At 37.2% G+C, this 20,039-nt stretch overlaps 1 protein-coding gene across 6 annotated transcripts in view; it reads left to right on the top strand.

Annotated features, from left to right (window-relative positions):
* The window catches only part of EHBP1 (EH domain binding protein 1), a 352,008-nt gene that overhangs the window by 231,000 nt on the left and 100,969 nt on the right, over positions 1 to 20,039 (top strand). For all 6 annotated transcript variants that reach the window (XM_069583033.1, XM_069583030.1, XM_069583031.1 and 3 more), the window contains 2 exons: positions 17,755 to 17,933; positions 18,505 to 18,553. In XM_069583033.1, coding sequence (XP_069439134.1) covers positions 17,755 to 17,933; positions 18,505 to 18,553 — 228 coding nt within the window. The remainder of the gene's footprint in view (positions 1 to 17,754; positions 17,934 to 18,504; positions 18,554 to 20,039) is intronic.

The following is a 20,039-nucleotide window of genomic DNA, read 5'->3' as shown; positions in this document are numbered from 1 at the left end:
AATGGGAGAGGCTATGCATGTGGGGAGGCAGGAGTATGTGAGAAATCTCTACCTTTAACCCTAAATTTTTGGAAGAACCTAAAATTTCTCTGAGAAAATTAACTCTTAGAAAAAGAAGATAGAAACAATCATTGAGACCCAAAATTAGTTGTTGTTGTTTTTTTTTAATCAAAAAAATGGACAGATCTTTAACTAGGTGGACTAAGAAAAAAAGACAAACCATAAAATCAGAAATAAGTGTGAGAACATTACTACAAGTTCTACATAAATAAAAAGGATAATTAATAAAGTACTATGAATAGCTGAACTCAATATGCCAGCAAATTTGGAAAACTCAGCAATAGGCACAGGACTGGAAAAGGTCAGTTTTCATTTCAATCCCAAAGAACTTCAGGTCAGTCGCACGGTCATGTCCGACTCTTTGCGACGCCATGAATCGCAGCACGCCAGGCCTCCCTGTTCATCACCATCTCCCAGAGTTCACTCAGACTCACATCAAGAAAGGCAATGCCAAATAACGTTCAAACTACCGCACAATTGCACTAATTTTACACACTTGCAAAGTAATGCTCAAAATTCTCAAAGCCAGGCTTCAACAGTACATGAACCATGAACTTCCAGATGTGTAAGCTGGATTTAGCAAAGGCAAAGGAATGAGAGATCAAATTGCCAACATCCATTGGATCATCAAAAAAGAACTAAAGAGTCTCTTGATGAAGGTGAAAGAAGAGAGTGAAAAAGTTGGCTTAAAACTCAACATTCAGAAAACTAGGATTATGGCATCTGGTCCCACCACTTCATGGCAAATAAATGGGGAAACAATGGAAACAGTGACAGACTTAATTTTGGGGGGGTTCTGAAATCACTGCAGATGGTGACTGCAGCCATAAAATTAAAAGGCACTTGCTCTTTAGAGGAAAAGCTATGACAAATCTAGACAGCGTATTAAGAAGCAGAAACATTACTTTGTCAACAAAGGTCCGTCTAGTCAAAGCTATGGTTTTTCCAGTAGTCATGTATGGATGTGAGAGTTGGACTATAAAGAAAGCTGAGCACCGAAGAATTGATGCTTTTGAAATGTGGTGTTGGAGAAGACTCTTGAGAGTCCCTTGGACTGCAAGGAGATCCAACCAGTCCATTCTAAAGGAGATCAGTGTGGGTGTTCATTGGTAGGACTGAAGCTAAAGCTGAAAACTCCAGTACTTTGGCCACCTGATACGAAGAACTGACTCATTGGAAAAGACCCTGATGCTGGGAAAGATGAAGGCAGGAGGAGAAGGGGACAACAAAGGATGAGGTGATTGGATGGCATCACTGACTCCATGGACATGAGTTTGAGCAAGCTCCGGGAGTTTGTGATGGACAGAGAAGCTTGGTGTGCTGCCGTCTGTGGGGTCGCAAAGAGTCAGACATGACTGAGCGAGTGAATTGAACTGATGAATAGCAGTACACCAACAAATTGGATGACTTAGATGAAATGGACAAATTTTGGAAACACTTTCAAAACTTTCCAAGACTGAATCATAATGAAACAAAAAATCTGAGACCTGTAAACTTATAAAGACATTGAATCAGTCATCAAAAACTTCCCAACAAAGAAAAGCCCTGGATCTGTAGCTTCACTGGTAAATTCTACCAAACATTTAAAGAAAGAAAGAAAGGGAAAAAAAAAAAAGAAAAACCCAAATCATCCTCAAAGTTTTCAAAAAAATCCAGAATAAGGGAGCATTTCCTATCTAATTCTATAATGCTAGCAATGCCCTGATACCAGAGCCAGACAAAGACACTGCAAGAAAACTGTAGACCAATATCCCTTATAAACATTTATGCACAAATCCTCAATAGCATTTTAGCATACTGAATTTTAGTGCATTTTAAAAGAATTATGCATCATGATCAAGTGGGCTTTATTCCTGGAATTAATTAGATGATCATTCCAATAGATATAGAAAAAGCTTTTAACAAAATTCAACACTCTGTCATGATAAAAGCACTCAACAAGGCAGCAATAAACAGAAACTATCTCAATATAATAAAAGCCACATGTGAAAAACCCACAGCCATACTCAGTTATGAAAGATGAAAAGCTTTTAAGATCAGGAACAAAGCAAAGATGTCTACTCTCACCAAGTCTATTCAGCATTGTACTGAAAGTCCAAACTAAATCAATTAAATAAGGAAAAAGCCATTTGGATTGGAATAGAAGAAGTAAAATTATCATATGTGTATGATCTTGCAAATAGAAAACCCTAAAGATCCCTCTAAAAATTAATAAATAAATAAATATACTATTAGAACTATTAAGTTCAGAAAAAGATACAACTCAATACACAAAATCAGCTGCATTTCTATCACTAAACAAAACCTGAAAAGGAAATTAAGAAAATAGTTCTGTTTAAAATAGAATCAAAAAGACTAAAATACTAAAAAAAAAAACTAACCAAGGAAGTAAAAGATATATGCAGTGAAAGGTAGAAAACCATGATAAAAGCAATTAAAGAAGACATAAAACAATGGAAAGGCAACTCATATTTATAAGATGTTGGTACCACCCAAGTTGATCTGCATGTTCAATGCAAATCTCCATTTTAAAATCCTAGAGATTTTTTGTGTGTGCAAAAATAGAAGAATCTATCCTAGAATTCATATGGAAGCTCAAGGGACAGTGAATAGCCAGAACCATCCTGAAAAAGAACAAATTTGTAGAGCTCACACTTTGATTTAAAATTTACTACAGTCTAGGTTCGATACAGGATGCTTGGGGCTGGTGCACTGGGATGACCCAGAGAGATGATATGGGGAGGGTGGTGGGAGGGGGTTTCAGGAATGAGAACTCATGTACACCTGTGGTGGATTCATGTCAGTGTATGGCAAAACCAATACAGTATTGTAAAGTTAAATAAATAAATAAATAATAAAGAGCAAAAAAAAAAAAGATAAAATCAATTCATAAAGCACAAGTAAATAAAACAACATCAGAATAATTGTTTAAATTTATTTTAATCCCCTACTTATTCAATAGAAGGAAGGATATCTTTATTTAGTAAATATTAAAAGGTTCATAAGGATTCAATAATATATGAGATAATAAAGCAAGCAGTTTTTACTTTCTAAAAAAAAAAGAAAATTACTACAAAGCTGCAGTGATCAAATGTGTGGCAATGGCATGAAGACAGACATAAAAACCAATGGAGTAAAATAGAGAGCCCTGATATAAACCCTTGCATGTGTGATCAAATGATTTTTTACAAGGTTACCAAGTCCCTCCAATGGGAACAAGATAGTCTTTTAGACAGATGATCCTAGAAAACTGGATATCCTCATGTAAAAGAATGGAATTGAGCCTTACCTAATGCCACATTCAAAAATAAACTCCAAATGGATCAAAGATCTAAATATATGAGCTCTTAGAACATAAAGCAGAAGTCTCTAAAGAAGACTTTAGATTTGGCAATGAATTCTTATAACACCAAAGGTATAGGCAACAAAAGAAAAGATAAATTGGACTTCATGAAAATTTGAAACTTTTATTGGACTTCATGAAAATTTGAAACTTTTATGCATCAAAAAACACATTCAAGAGAGTGAGAAGGCAACTTACATGATATGAGAAAAGATTTGCAAATGATAACATCTAATAATGGATTAATATCCAAAACATATAGAGAACTTAATGAAACAACAACAAAAAGCAAGCAACACAACTCAAAAATGAGCAAAGAACTTGAATATACATTTAACCAAAGAAGATATATGAATAACCAATAAGCACGTGAAAAGATGTTCAATATCCTTAATCATTAGAGAAATGCAAAACAAAACCACAATGAAACACCACTTCACACCCATTAGAATGACTGTTATCAAAAACAAGAGTGGGCTTCTCTTGTGGGCTTCCCTAGTGGGCTTCCCTTGTGGCTCAGCTGGTAAAAAAAATCCACCTGCAGTGCGGGAGACCTAGGTTCAATCCCTGGGTTGGGAAGATCCCCTGGAGAAGGGAAAGGCTATCCACTCTAGTATTCTTGCCTGGAGAATTCCATGGACTGTATAGTCCATGGGGTCACAAAGAGTTGGATACAACTGAGCGACTTTCACTTATCAAAAACAAAAACCCAAAACAACCACCCCCCCAAAAATAGCAGGTGTTGGCAAGAATGTGGAAAAATTGAGACCTTTTGAGCTGTTGGTGGGAAGGTAAAATGATGCAGCAAGAGTGGAAAACACTATAGAAACTCCTCAAAAGTTTTAAAATAGTTATATAACACACTAATCTCCCTTCTGGGTGTGTACCACAAAGACTTGAAAGCAGGGTCCCAAGATAATTGTAGACCCATATTCATAGCAGTATTATTCACATTAGCCCAAAGAATTGAAAACAGGGTCCCAAGATAGTTGTAGACCCATATTCATAGCAGTATTATTCACATTAGCTAAGACCTGAAAGCAACCCATATGTCTTAACAAATGAATGGATAAACAAAATGTGGTATAGACATGTAATATCATTTAGCCTTAAAAAGAAGGTTAATTCTGACAAATGCTGTAGCGTGGATGAACACTGAGAACATTATACTAAGTGAAATAAGCCAGTCACAAAAAGATAGGTGTGTGTGATTCCACTTATTTGAGGTACCTAAACCAGTCAAATTGTAGAGACAGAAAGTAGAATGGTCGTTGCCAAGTGAAAGTCATTCAGTTGTACCTAACTCTTTGAGACCCCATGGACTATACAGTCCATGGAATTCTCCAGGCCAGAATACTGGAGTGGGTAGCCTTTCCCTTCTCCAGGGGATCTTCCCAACACAGGGATCAAACACAGGGATCAAACCCAGGTCTCCCACATTGCAGGCAGATTCTTTACCAGCTGAGCCACAAGGGAAGCCCGGTGATTGCCAAGGGCTGTGGAAAAGGGAAAATGGGCAATTACTATTCAATGGATAAGTTCTATAAGCTGGAAAGTGTTCTGGAGGTGGTCATTGTGACACAATAGGAATGTATTTAGGAATACTGAATTGTACACTTAAAAATGATTAAGAGGATAAACACTATATTGTGTGTATTTTACCATAGTTAAAACATATTTTAGTTTATTGAAGGCCCAAAAAAGGTTTTATTTTATACCTATTGATATGTACATTATTAGGTATTAAAAATGAGAAAGGTAAGGTGAAGGTAAGGTAAAATCGCTCAGTCGTGTCTGACTCTTTGCGATCCCTTGGACTTCTCCATCCATGGGATTCTCCAGGCAAGAATACTGGAGTGGATTGCCATTTCCTTCTCCAGGGGATCTTGCCGACCCAGGGATCGAACCCAGGTCTCCCACATTGGAGGCAGACGCTTTAACCTCCGAGCCACCAGGGAAGCCCAAATTTTAAAATATTCATTTAAGATAACAATAATAAACCACTACATGTTGTAAGTAGTTTTGAACATGTATTCTGTTCTGTGTAAGCATCCATTTCCATGGGATATAAACCTAAAATTTCTGGGTCTTAGGATATGTGCATCTTCAAATTTATCATAGCAGTTGATGCCAAAGTTTTTCCATCAATTCTTTATGAGCTCCCTTTCTTCCACATCCTTGCCAACACTTGGTATTTTTAATCTTATTAAAATTTAGTTTCATTTTAATTAAGAGACTTAACATTTTTAACCTTTCTCAAGGGAAATATGTAGTAGTGCCTTCTTTGTTCAATTCATGAATACTAATGTGATGGAGTAAATTTTCTTATGTTTACTGGGTATTCGAATTTTTTTCTTCATTGAACTGTGCAATTTTTGCCCATTTTTCTATTGGATTACCTTTTTTTCTTGCTGTTTTGTAGGGGCTTTTTTTGTGTATATTCTGATTATAAGCTCTTTGTTTTATATATATATATATAGTCTGACACCAGGTTTACTTACCTTTATGGAAGGACAGGAGATGCAGTATGTTAGCATTATAGCATCAGGTATATAATGCCATATTTTAGCCCTGCCATGAACTGTTTGGTTTTAATGTGAGAAAACCAGGTAAGTAAATGTGGACGACTATGGCGTGTAAGATTATAAAATCTAAGATCTTGTAACAGCCGATATATCCAACTGTTAGATCCCTGAAGGGACTCATTTGTTTACAAGAATCTCACTAAGTACAGGGAAGCTATGGCCTTTGTTTTTCAGTAGGCTTTTACAGTTTATTAACAGGTTTCCAAATCTAGATGTGGTTCATTAAGATAGGATCATTTTTGCAATAAATAATGTTGCTTGATAACAAATCTGACATTTTTATTAATCTTATCTAGTACATTTCCATGGAAAAAAATGCTAGAAAGTAAACTCAGGTCATTTCCTCATGAAGAAAGGGTTTCGGTCTGTTGGTTAACCCTTTCTCCCTGGAAAAAAATTGGTATCTTTACAAAATTGAACTTTCTAATCCATGAATATGGTATATTTCTCAATCTGTTTAGATCTCCATTATTTTCTCATAATAATGCTTGATAGATTTTTTATAGATGTCATGCACATTATTTATAGGTTTATTTCTTAGTACTTTAACTAAAATACCATAAAAATTTTAATTTCTGACTGCTTTTGTTGGTGTATAAGAATGCAGTTGGTTTTGTACATTGTTTTTTATATCCTACAACCTTTAAAATTCTCTTATTCGAATCAATTATCTGTAGATTTCTTTAGATTTTCTATATAATCACATTATATATAAATAATATCAGTTGTAATTTTGTTTCTTTTCTAATAATTATACCATTATATATTTTTCCGGCCTTAATGCAACTACAGGGACCTTCAGTACAATGTTGAATATATGTGGTGAAAGATTCTCAATCTCAAAGGGAAAACATTGAATATTTACCATTGTGATATTTGTTATAGTCTATACAAGTTAAGGAATTTTTTTGTTACTGTTAGTTTGCCAAGGTTATTTTATAGAATATAAATGAACATAAAATTTTATTAATTTTCTCTATTTAGATGGTTTCTGTATGTTTTCCCTGTAATTTGTTAATATGGCAAGTTACTTCAGTAGATTTGCTAATAAGTCAAATATGCATTCCTGTGCTAAGTCCCGTTTGTTCAATTTATAAATTGCTAGATTCAATATATTAATATTTTCATTAAGACTTTGCCTCTATATTCATGACTTTTTTGTAATTTTGTCTTATCCTACTGAATTTTTCTAATAAGATTTGCTTGGTTTTGATTTGCATTTCTCTAATAATTAACATTGATAACCATATTTTTGTGTGTCTATTGGCCATCTGTGTGTTCTTTGGAGAAATGTCTGTTTAGGTCTTTTGCCCATTTTTTGATTGGGTTGTTTTTTGGTTATTGAGTTATATGAGCTGTTTATATATTTTGATGCCCTTGATGGTCGCATCATTTGCAAATATTTTCTCCCAGTCTGTAGGTTGGCTTTTCATTTTGTTTATGTTTTCCTTTGCTGTACAGAAGCTTGTAAGTTTGATCTGGTCCCATTTGTTTTTTGTTTGTTTGTTTGTTTGCTTTTATTTATATTGTCCTGGGAGACTGACGTAAGAAAACACTGGTACAATTTATGTCAGATAATTTTTTCACCTATGTTCTTTTCTAGGCATTTTATTGTATCATGTCTTATATTTAGGTCTTTAAGCCATTTTAGTTTATTTTTGTGTATGTTGTATGGGTGTGTTCTAACTTCATTGATTTGCATGCAACTGTCCAACTTTCCCAGCACCACTTGCTGAAGAGACTGTCTTTTTCCCATTGTTTATTCTTGCCTCCTTTGTTGTAGGTTAATTGACGGTAGGTATGTGAGTTTATTTCTGGGCTCCCTGTTCTGTTCCATTGATCCATCTATCTGTTTTTGTGCCAATAGCATGATGTTTTGATTACTGTAGCCTTGTAGTATTATCTAAGGTTTAGGAAGATTATGCCTCCTGCTTTGTTTTATTTTAGGATTATTTGTTCTAGTTCTGTTAAAAATGTCATGGGTAATTTGATAGGGATCCACTGTTGGACATATACCCAGAGTTGTATAATTCAAAAATATACATGTACCACTGTGTTCATTTCAGCACTATTTACAATAGCAAGACATAGAAACAACCTAAATGTCTTTTGATAGATGAATAGATAAAGATGTCTTTCTCAGAAAGAGAAAGATACCATATTATATCCCTATATGAGGAATCTAAAATCTGACACAGATGAACATGTCTATGAAACAGGAAGAGACTCACAGACATAGAGAACAGACTTGTGGTTGCCAAGTAGGGGCAGGAGAGAGGGATAGTGGGGGAATTTGGGATAGCAGATGCAAACTAGTATATATAGGATGGATAAACAACAAGGTCCTACTATGTAACACAAAGAACTGTATCCAGTATCCTGTGATAAACCAAAATGGGAAAAAATATGAAAAATAGTATATATATGTATAATTGAGTCATTTCAGGTTAAGTGACTAGAAAGTTTGAAAGTCACAGAAATTAGCACAACATTGTAAATCAATTATATTTCAATAAAAAAATTTTTTTAAGTACCTTGAGGGAAAAATAAGATTTGGTTGGATCATGAAATGAGATGGGGAATTAAATTCATTTTTCTTGTTCTCTAGAAGAATTTGTGTAATGTTGGAGATATTTCTTCCTTGAGTGTTTGGTAGAATTTATCATTGAAGCCAACATAATTTTTTATAAGAAGGTTTTTAATTACAAAGTCAATTTCTATAAGAGTATTAGAACTCTCCATTTTAATTTTTTAAATTTCTTCTAGCTATGCTTTTCTAGGAATTTCTTCCCTCTTTTTTTCTTGGTCAGTCATGCTATGGGTTTAATAAATTTTGTCTTTTCAAAGAAGCAACTTCTGGTTTTAGTAATCCTTTTTATTGCATGTTTACTTTCTGTTTCATTAGTTTTTGCTTTCATTTTTGTTGAGGCTAGTTGCTGTACAATATTATATAAGTTTTAGGTGTACAACATAGTGATTCGCAATTTTTAAAGGTTTTATTCCATTTATAGTTATAAAATATTGGCTATATTCTATGTTATAGATTTTAGTGCTCTTATCTTTATTATTTTGTTTTTTCTACTTTTGAGGGTGGAGGGGATCATATTGCTATTAAGGTGCAGTTCTACCTCTTCACTCACTCTTCCAGATCAGTGATTAAGAAAGGAGAGTCTCACTCCCTCTGGTTTTCTGGTCAGTCCAGGTCTCGGCTTGGACATTTCTTAGAAGGTTGTGTAAAGTTGATTTGTTTGCATTTTTAAAAATGCACACATTTTAAAAAATGTGTTCAAATGTTAGTTCTACTTTCCTGTTAGCAAAAGCCCCTCTCAATATGATTTTGTTACAGAATAATCTTTCTGATTGTCTGGCAGTAGAATAACAAAGCCGAACTCTCAGTTTTACTATGAGAATAAAATGAAGTTATTTAAATAAAAACACTTTGAAGAAAAGATGGAAACAGTAGTGGTACAAGTATTCTTGTTCTCATCACTGCTGTTGTTTTGGGCTTACCAAATGTTAAATTTATCCAAAGTTCCCTCAACCATTTGCAATAATTTACAGTTGAGAGAAGATTCCCCAGAATCACTAGTAGGGAGACCAAAATTTCTGCAGCTTCAGCAATGATAGTGTGTATCTCATTGTTGTGTACTTAGTTCTAGTTCTAGTTCCAACCAGTAATCTAAAATCCAAGAGGCTGGGCAAAGGGTTTTATTAATAGAATACTCCTAGGTTTCTCTTGGGTCGAATACCTTTTTAAAAATCAATTAATTTCGTATACAATGGGCTGTGATCTAAGTTCTGAAAAAGTTAAGTTGACTGAGGCAATTACTAGTCTCAAAAAATGGACAGTTTTTATTGAGGTCCTAAAACTGTTCTACCTCAAAGTGTGAAATTTGTGTTGCTTAAGAGAACAGACTCTGGAATGGGAACACCTTAGTATAGATTGTAACTCCTCCAATTCGAGATGTGTAATGTCAGTTTCCTCAACTGAAATTGGAAGCAACAATACTATCTCAGAGGAGCTGTGAGATTAAATGAGCTATTCCATGTATAGATTTTAACATTGCATACGGGACATAGTAGGCTCTCAGAATATAAAAGTAAATGAAAAGTTAGCCTTTTTGTAGAAAGAAGAACTGAATATATTGTAGTAAAAATATTATAAGAGACATGCAGAATCAAAGGAACATTTTAAAATGCTCCTGCTGACTAGGAGTTGGAATGAGAGTTCATGTTGGTGATGACAGTTGAACTTGATCTTGAAAGTGGGGTGGAATTGTAGTAGCTATGCTTGGGACAGAGGATATTCGTAGACAACCTGTATGATCAAAGACTGGAAGTGGGGGATCTGGGAGCTAGGCAGAAAAGCATAGTGATTTTAGAGAATAATGAGTTATCTAGAGAGTAGAAACATTGAAAGAGTTTGCTATTCAATGCTCAGTATTTTGACATCATGTTTGTATGTTCTAGAGGGCTTCCCTGGTAACTCAGCTGGTAAAGAATCCCCCTGCTGTGTGGGAGACCTGGGTTTGATCCCTGGGTTGGAAGATCCCCTGGAGAAGGGAAAGGCTACCTACTCCAGTATTCTGGCCTGGAGAATTCCATGGACTGTATAGCCCATGGAGTCGCAAGGAGTCAGACACGACTGAGCGACTTTCACTTAACACTTTTTGAGAGTCATTAGAGACTTCAACCTGCATTTTAAAATTGTTTCTATGGCAGTGTATCAGAAAAGGGAGAATTTGGAAAAAGGAAGACCTATTAGGAAGATTTTGCAATAACCTAGGCAAAAGAAGATAAATGGCAAAAAACACTACAACAGTACAATAAAAATTGGCCATGAATTAACTAGTAAAGGATGATAGGTGAAGGAAGAGTTCAAAGCTGATTCTGAGATTAAGAGTCTAAATGATTGGGACAATTTAATTGTGATATAGTTTGTAGATATAATGAAAATGAAGCAGGTTATAAGGGAAAAGTATAATTATGGTTTGGGACATATTGAATTTTATGTGGCAGGAAGGACAGCCAGCTGGAAATGTCAGCTTGAGGTAGTATGAGCTATAAATGTCTATTTGGGAATTATCTGCATGGAAGTGATGATTGGAATCCTGGGAATGAATCAACTCAAAGTGTGGAGAGAGAAAACTATTTAGAGCAATACCTAGAGGAATATATGCTTGTATCAGTGGAAGACGGAGAAACAGCCAAAGAGAACCAGTCATAGGCAGAGGGGTAGAGTAGAAAAAAGTGGAATAGAAATTTCTTGGTTTTTTCCAGTCGCAAGGTTGTGTCCAATTCTTTGCGACCCTATGGATTGCAGCACACCAGGCTTCCTTGTCCTTCATCGTCTCGCAGAATTTACTCAAACTCATGTCCATTGAGTCGGTGATGCCATCCAACGATCTCATCCTCTGTCACCTCTTCTCCTCATGCAAATTTTTTACAACTATTGAAATTTAGGAAACTTTGTAACAAGTTATTTGACTAGATTTCCTTAAAGAGATCCTGTTTCTGTTGTTAGCAAGAATAATTAGGTGGTCTTACTATCTTTAATACTCTGTATAATATGCTATGTTAACAGAAATAATATATTAATATTATCTATATTAGAACGTAGAACTACCAAGTCAAACTGGTTTCAAGTCCCTGTTCCTTTCTACACTCACCACTTTAAATTGCCTTTATAATCATGATGCTTGACATCTACTGTAGTTCTCAGTAAAACTGAGATGATGCAATTTTATCCACAAAGTGGCTTGACTGAGAGAGACCTGGGTGTGTGCTCAGTGCATGCTTCAGTTGTGTCCGACTCTTTGAGACCCTGTGACTATAGCCTGCCAGGCGTCTCTGTCCGTGGAATTCTCCAAGCAAGAATACTGGAGTGGGTTGCCAAGCCCAGGGATTGAACCCACATCTTCATTGCAGGCAGATTCTTTACCACTGAGCTACTGGGGAAGTCAAGAGAACTGGGAGGATCACTTAATTGTGCAGACTATCATCATTCTTATGATAAGATTACCATTAGAATGGCTTTAAGATATTTCCTCTCTCAGTGCATAAAAAAAGTCAGCTGTAAAATCTGCATTTTACTTTCCTAAAATGTTGAATAGAAATGCCTTCTGATACATCTGGTCATTGCAAAAATACAAACAACTTTTAAATAGTTTGGTTCTACCGTTAATGGCCAGATTTTGGTGTCTTCTTTTCTTTGGAAAACAATAGATTGCAAAGTCACTTGTCGCTTCTGTTTTGTTTTGTTTTTTCACTAAACCCATAAAAAAGATTGTCAAAAATTCCAAGTACCCCATTTTGCCATTAGAGTACCAATATTACCTTCTAGTTAAAGCATTGTTTACAAAAAAGTTTTCCACTATCTTGAGGAATTCATAGCCTTTAAAATGTCCAGTTCAGTTCAGTCGCTCAGTTGTTCCCGACTCTGCAACCTCATGAACCGCAGCACACCAGGCCTCCCTGTCCATCACCAACTCCCGGAGTTTACCGAAACTCATATCCATCTAGTCGGTGATGCCATCCAACCATCTCATCCTCTGTCGTCCCCTTCTCCTCCTGCCCCCAATCCCTCCCAGCATCAGGGTCTTTTCCAGTGAGTCAACTCTTCACGTGAGGTGGCCAAAGTGTTGGAGTTTCAACTTTAGCATCAGTCCTTCCAATGAACACCCAGGACTGATCTCCTTTAGAATGGATTGGCTGGAACTCCTTGAGTCCAAGGGACTCTTCAAGAGTCTTCTCCAAAACCACAGTTCAAAAGCATCAATTCTTCAGCGCTCAGCTTTCTACACAGTCCAACTCTTACATCCATATGTGACCACTGGAAAAACCATAGCCTTGACTAGACGGACCTTTGTTGACAAAGTAATGTCTCTGCTTTTTAATATGCTGTCTAGGTTTGTCATAACTTTCCTTCCAAGGAGTAAGCGTCTTTTAATTTCATGGCTGCAATCACCAACTGCTGTGATTTTGATCCCTGAGTTGGGAAGATCCCCTGGAGGAGAAAATGGCAACCTCTCTAGTATTCTTCCTTGGAGAATCCCATGGACAGAGGAGCCTGGTGGGCTATAGTCCATAAGATCGCAAAGAGCTAGACATGACTAAAGTGACTTAGCATGCACACAATCAGATGGTTAATAAAAAGTAAGAAATTACATCCTTCATGTTTCTTGCTAATCTTCTCACAGGAGCAGTAAATATACAGATCTTAATTATGTGAGGCTGATTATTTTAATTGTTTAGCATTAACATCCTTTTGTCAAATGGGGACATCATTGGTCTTTCTTAAGTAAGCTGTGTGGCAAGAGTGGTTTCCTTATTAAACTCAAATGATATTAAGATAAATAATTATTCTCCTTTCACCTTATTTTATAAGGCTTCTATTTACCTTATAGCCAGAACTCTTGCTAGCAATATTTAAAATCCAGAAAGTTTTAGTAGTTTTCTTTATCAGTTCAGTTCAGTCGCTTCAATTCAGTTGAGTCGCTCAGTCATGTCTGACTCTTTGCGACCCCATGAATCGCAGCACGCCAGGCCTCCCTGTCCATCACCAACTCCCAGAGTTCACTCAGATTCACGATCATCGAGTCAGTGATGCCATCCAGCCATCTCATCCTCTGTCGTCCCCTTCTTCTCCTGCCTCCAATCCCTCCCAGCATCAAAGTCTTTTCCAGTGAGTCAGCTCTTCTCATGAGCTGGCCAAAGTATTGGAGTTTCAGCTTTAACATCATTCCTTCCAAAGAAATCCCAGGGCTGATCTCCTTCAGAATGGACTGGTTGGATCTCCTTGCAGTCCAAGGGACTCTCAAGAGTCTTCTCCAACACCACACTTCAAAAGCATCAATTCTTCGGCGCTCAGCCTTCTTCACAGTCCAACTCTCACATCCATATTTGACCACAGGGAAAACCATAGCCTTGACTAGACGGACCTTAGTTGGCAAAGTAATGTCTCTGCTTTTGAATATGCTATCTAGGTTGGTCATAACTTTCCTTCCAAGGAGTAAGCATCTTTTAATTTCATGGCTGCAGTCACCATCTGCAGTGATTTGGGAGCCCCCAAAAATAAAGTCTGACATGTTTCCACTGTTTCCCCATCTATTTCCCATTGAAGTGATGGGACCGGATGCCATGATCTTCGTTTTCTGAATGTTGAACTTTAAGCCAACTTTTTCGCTCTCCTCTTTCACTTTCATCAAGAGGCTTTTTAGTTCCTCTTCACTTTCTGCCGTAAGGGTGGTGTCATCTGCATATCTGAGGTTATTGATATTTCTCCCGGCAATCTTGATTCCAGCTTGTGTTTCTTCCAGTCCAGCCTGTCTCATGATGTACTCTACATATGAGTTAAATAAGCAGGAGACAATATACAGCCTTGATGTACTCCTTTTCCTATTTGGAACCAGTCTATTGTTCCATGTCCAGTTCTAACTGTTGCTTCCTGACCTGCATACAGATTTCTCAAGAGGCAGGTCAGGTGGTCTGGTATTCCCATCTCTTGAAGAATTTTCCCCAGTTTATTGTGATCCACACAGTCAAAGGCTTTGGCATAGTCAATAAAGCAGAAATAGATGTTTTTCTGGAATTCTCTTGCTTTTTCCATGATCCAGCAGATGTTCAGTCGCTTAGCCGTGTCCAACTCTTTGCAACCCCATGGACTGCAGCACGCCAAGCTTCCCTGTCCATCACCAGATCCCAAAGCTTACTCAAACTCATGTCCATCGAGTCGGTGATGCCATCCAACCATCTCATCCTCTGTTGTCCCCTTCTCCTCCCGACTTCAGTCTTTCCCAGCATCAGGGTCTTTTCCAGTGAGTCAGTTCTTCCCATCAAGTAGCCAAAGTATAGCATCAGCTGTTCTAATGAATATTCAAGACTGATTTCCTTTAGGATGGACTGGTTGGATCTCCTTGCAGTCCAAGGGACTCTCAAGAGTCTTCTCCAGCACCACAGTTCAAAGCATTAATTCTTCAGTTTTCAATTATATTAACTTCCAAAGTTACCATCTGTTCAGTTCAGTTGCTCAGTTCAGTCAGTTCAATTGCTAAGTCGTGTCCAACTCGTTGCGACCCCATGGACTGCAGCACGCCAGGCTTCCCTGTCCATCACCAATTCCTGGAGATTGCTCAAACTCATGTCTATCAACTCAGTGATGGCATCCAACCATCTCATCCTCTGTCGTCCCCTTCTCCTCCTGCCTTCAGTCTTTTCTAGGATCAGGGTCTTTTCCAGTGAGTCAGTTCTTCACATCAGGTAGCCAAAGTATTGGAGCTTCAGTTTCAGCATCAGCCCTTCCAGTGAATATTCAGGACAGAATTTCCTTTGGGATTCACTGGTTTGATCTCCTTGCGGTCCAAGGGACTTTCAAGAGTCTTCCCCAACAACACAGTTCAAAAGCATCAATCCTTCAGCACTCAGCATTTTTTATGGTCCAACTCTCACATCCCTACATGACTGTTGGAAAAATGATAGCTTTGACTAGATGGACCTTTGTTAGCAAAGTAATATCTCTGCTTTTTAATATGCCGTCTAGGTTTGTCATAGCTTTTCTTCCACGGAGCAAGCGCCTTTTAATTTCTTGGCTGCAGTCACCATCTGCAGTGATTTAGAGCCCAAGAAAATAAAATGTGTCACTGTTTCCATTGTTTCCCCATCTATTTGCCATGAAGTGATGGGACTGGATGCCATGATCTTAGTTTTTTGAATGTTGAGTTTTAAGCCAGCTTTTTCACTCTGTTTCATCAAGAGGCTCATTAGTTTCTCTTCACTTTCTGCCATAAGGGTGGTGTCTTCTGCATATCTGAGGTTATTGGTATTTCTCCCGGCAGTCTTGATTCCAGCTTGTGCTTCATCCAGCCTGCCATTCCACACGATGTATTCAGCATATGAGTTAAATATGCAGGGTGACAATATATGGCCTTGACGTATTCCTTTCCCAATTTGGAACCAGTCTGTTGTTCCATGTCCAGTTCTAACTGTTGCTTCTTGACCTGCATACAGCTCTGTCAGGAGCCAAGTAAGGTGGTCTAGCATTCCCATCTCTTTGAGAATTTTCCACAACTTGTTGTGATCCATACAGTGAAAGGCTTTGGCGTAGTCAATAAAGCAGATGTTTTTCTAGAACTCTCTTGCTTTTTCTGTGATCCAACGGATGTTGGCAACTTGATCTCTGGTTCCTTTGCCTTTTTAAAATCCAGCTTGAGCATCTTTAAGTTCATAGTTCACATACTGTTGAAGCCTTGCTTGGAGAAATTTGAGCATTCCTTTGTTAGCATGTGAGATGAGTGCAATAGTTACCATCAGAAAATATGATTGTCACCAATAAAAGAAAATGGTTTTAAGAATAATAAAAGCTTAGGATAAAAATCTTATTTTGAGTCTCTGTTTTGCTGTCATCATTGTTTTAAGTATCTGAACAAGAGGGGAAGACCAAATAAATGGTTTAAGATTTAAAACGCACTGCTCCATACTCCCATGCATCTAACTGACCTAATAATATTCAAAAGTAGTCATCACTAATTCGAAGATATTTTGAGCAAATCCAAATTACATACTAATGTGTGCTATTGCTATCAACCCCTGATGTCTGTAATAACTCTAAATCTGTTTTGCCATCATTAAATCTAGGTAAGAAGTAGGTTTGAATATGGTTATCACTCCACTAAAATGGATATGATTCAGTTCAGTTCAGTTGCTCAGTCGTGTCCGACTCTTTGCAACCCCAAGAACCACAGCACACCTGGCCTCCCTGTCCATCACCAACTCTTGGAGTTTACCCAAACTCATGTCCATTGAGTCAGCGATGCCATCTAACCATCTTATCCTCTGTCGTCCCCTTTCCTTCTGCCTTCAATCTTTCCCAGTATCAGGGTCTTTTCAAATGAGTCAGCTCTTCGCATCAGATGGCCAAAGTATTGGAGTTTCAGCTTCAACATCAGTCCTTCCAATGAACACCCAGGACTGATCTCCTTTAGGATGGACTGGTTGGATCTTCTTGCAGTCCAAGGGACTCTCAGGAGTCTTCTCCAATACCACAGTTCAAAAGCATCAATTCTTCGGCTCTCAGCTTTCTTTATAGTCCAACTCTCACATCCATACATGACCACTGGAGAAACCATAGCCTTGACTAGACGGACCTTTGTTGACAGAGTAATGTCTCTGCTTTTTAATATGATGACTGTATTTTTTTTTTTTTTTGCCTCTCTTTGTTGCTTGTGGATCTTAGTTCCCTGACTAGGGAACGAACCAGGTGCCTGCAATGAAAGCGCAAAGTCCTAACCAGGAAATTCCTGACTACAGTATTTTAAAAAACTATTATTTTGATCTCTCCATTACTAGCAATTTATGCTACAGTTAGACTTCAAAATACATTATTTTTGATCTACTCAGAAAAGAACTACAGTTGTAGATGATTGCACTGGGGAAAATTTTTTTTAGGATTTGAGAGTTCTATAGATATTTAGCCTTAAGTATTTAAATACTTTAATATTTCCATCAGTGTAGCTCTTGGCCTGTTCTTATGTATACGGTTAAAATCTTGCCTAGCCACCTCTCTGTCAGGCAGACACCATAGGCTACAGCTGAAGATAATAGCTTAAGATTCATGTCTCCTTTCTTAGAGGTTACAGTTGTCTTGAAGTGACACTTTTGAAGGACCTAAACTGACATCAAAGTGTTCAAATGATCTGGTTAGGTCAATTAATGTTAATTTTCATTTTCCAGTAAATTATTTTAATGTTTTCCTCTTTTCTTCTTTTCTAGCCAAGTCCTATACCAAGTCCTGTTTTGGGACGAAAGCCGAATGCTAGTCAGTCATTACTTGTTTGGTGCAAAGAAGTTACAAAAAACTATCGGGGAGTGAAAATCACCAATTTTACTACATCATGGAGGAATGGTTTATCTTTTTGTGCAATATTACACCACTTTAGACCAGATTTAATGTAAGTAGAAAAACTTTCCATTGCTATAACTATTTTGCTAATAACAGTTCTTTTTAAATAATAGCATAAAATAATTTATCATGTGTCCTGAAATACTTGATTTTTTTTATTACCCATATCTCAGAACAGTTTTTCCTTCTTGATGCTGAAAAACATTTTTTTCTGTTTCCAAAGAGCTTATTTTTTTCCTTAATCTCATATAAAAAACAGACTTCAAGTTACTATGAAAACTGTGTGTTTATTAAAATGAGACAAATAAGCTTGTAGCTGTTTATATACTGACAACAAAGAATTACCTCATGATGAATTTGGTTGTCAAGACTAGTTGCTGGTCACCTGCCTTAACTTCTTTTTTAAATGGAAAGCTTCAGGCATTGGAACTTGTAATCACTGTTTTTATTTATTTATTTCCTTAATTTTCCACTCTATTAGTTTTGTTGATTGAATTGCTGTGAAATTGCTAGTTACTCTTTGATGTTACTGAATGTCAGATTTTAAGATTCAGTTTGTTGTAAAAACAGCTGTTTTTATCAATTACTGTATGTACCTACTGTGCCATTTTCTCCCTCAGTGACTACAAGTCTCTGAATCCTCAAGACATTAAAGAGAACAACAAAAAGGTAAGAATTGCCAAAGGGAAAAAAATGCATAGTTTCAATTTTGCCTCCTCTGCAGGCTTTTATTAATTTGGGGAAAGTGAGGTTGTTTTGTCAGGTCCTAACTATAGCTCACAGAAGGTAGTCTGTTTCCTGCAGTTCAAGTAGGATGCATGGTTTACTCTAGTTTGTCATGGCCTTTAAAAATCACAAATGCCAGCCTGGCATCAGATGATAATAGTGGGTAAGAGCTTCATTAACTGTTAAATATTTGTTAAGGCATGTTGCTTTTATGTAGCTTTTTAGCAAGATTTAGCTTTTAAAAAGTGCACCTTGAACTGTTGTGCTGCAAGTTCAGAAAAAGCCGTTGGGAGGGGATGAAAGCAGGAGCCTGATGAGTGTGCAAAAAAGAATGCATGTGTTCCCAGAGGCGACAAGATATGAACACTGGTTCTTTTCTCTTTTTTTTCCCACTTCCTACCCCCCCACCCCTTTTCTGGTAAACTGTACAGTATTTTCCACATAACTAAAGTACTGAGGTCAGAGCTTCCCAATTGGTTTGGGGAAAATGTTGATCCTTTCATTCTTGAGAGTAGCTGCATAGGGCTGAGTGGCTAGAGCCCTTTGGGCCAGCCGACTGTGGCTGCAGGCTGGCTTAACTCTGTATTCCCAAAATATAGCACAATATTAGTTTTCTGTGTGCGCCACATATAAGAAAGGAGGACGCACCTAACTCAACATATGGCAGGTACTCATTTAATGTTTTTTTTTCTGCTGAATTGAATTCTTCAACTGAAAAGTATTGTCTTAGAGCAAGAGCTGTGGATAGACTTGAGGGGATCCTCAACCATGGCTTGGGAGAAAAATTTATTTTCTCAGTTCTTTAACTGAAATGTAGCATTTTCTTCTGTTATAAATTTAGACATACCACTGTGAATTTAGACATAACAAATCACTGTAGTATTAGCTATGCCTGAGACCCCACTCCAGTACTCTTGCCTGGAAAATCCCATGGACGGAGGAGCCTGGTAGGCTGCAGTCCATGGGGTCGCTAAGAGTCGGACACGACTGAGCGACTTCACTTTCACTTTTCACTTTCATGCACTGGAGAAGGAAATGGCAACCTACTCCAGTGTTCTTGCCTGGAGAATCCCAGGGACAAGGGAGACTGGTGGGCTGCCGTCTATGGGGTCACATAGAGTTGGACGCGACTGAAGCGACTTAGCAGCAGCAACAGAGACTATTTCACCTTTAGAATCTCAGATGTTTTCATATCACTTTACAGTTGCAAACATCTACAACTACCTTTTAAGTTCATCACTTCTTCATAATTGTAGTAGTTGGTACATCCATAAAAAGTACATTTATTGTTTCTCAAATTCCATTTCCTATAGTAGTTTCAAATATTTATTTTTCAATAATTGGTTTATTTTGTAATCATATGTATTTTATGCACATTAAAGCACTATTCTGAGAAGGGATTCATTGCCCCAATAATTAATGGGACAAA

The sequence above is a fragment of the Ovis canadensis genome, chromosome 3, assembly GCF_042477335.2.
Source record: "Ovis canadensis isolate MfBH-ARS-UI-01 breed Bighorn chromosome 3, ARS-UI_OviCan_v2, whole genome shotgun sequence".
NCBI classification, from domain to species: domain Eukaryota; kingdom Metazoa; phylum Chordata; class Mammalia; order Artiodactyla; family Bovidae; genus Ovis; species Ovis canadensis.
Note: the sequence above shows the minus strand (reverse complement) of the source record. Positions and strands in the feature narration are given on the sequence as shown.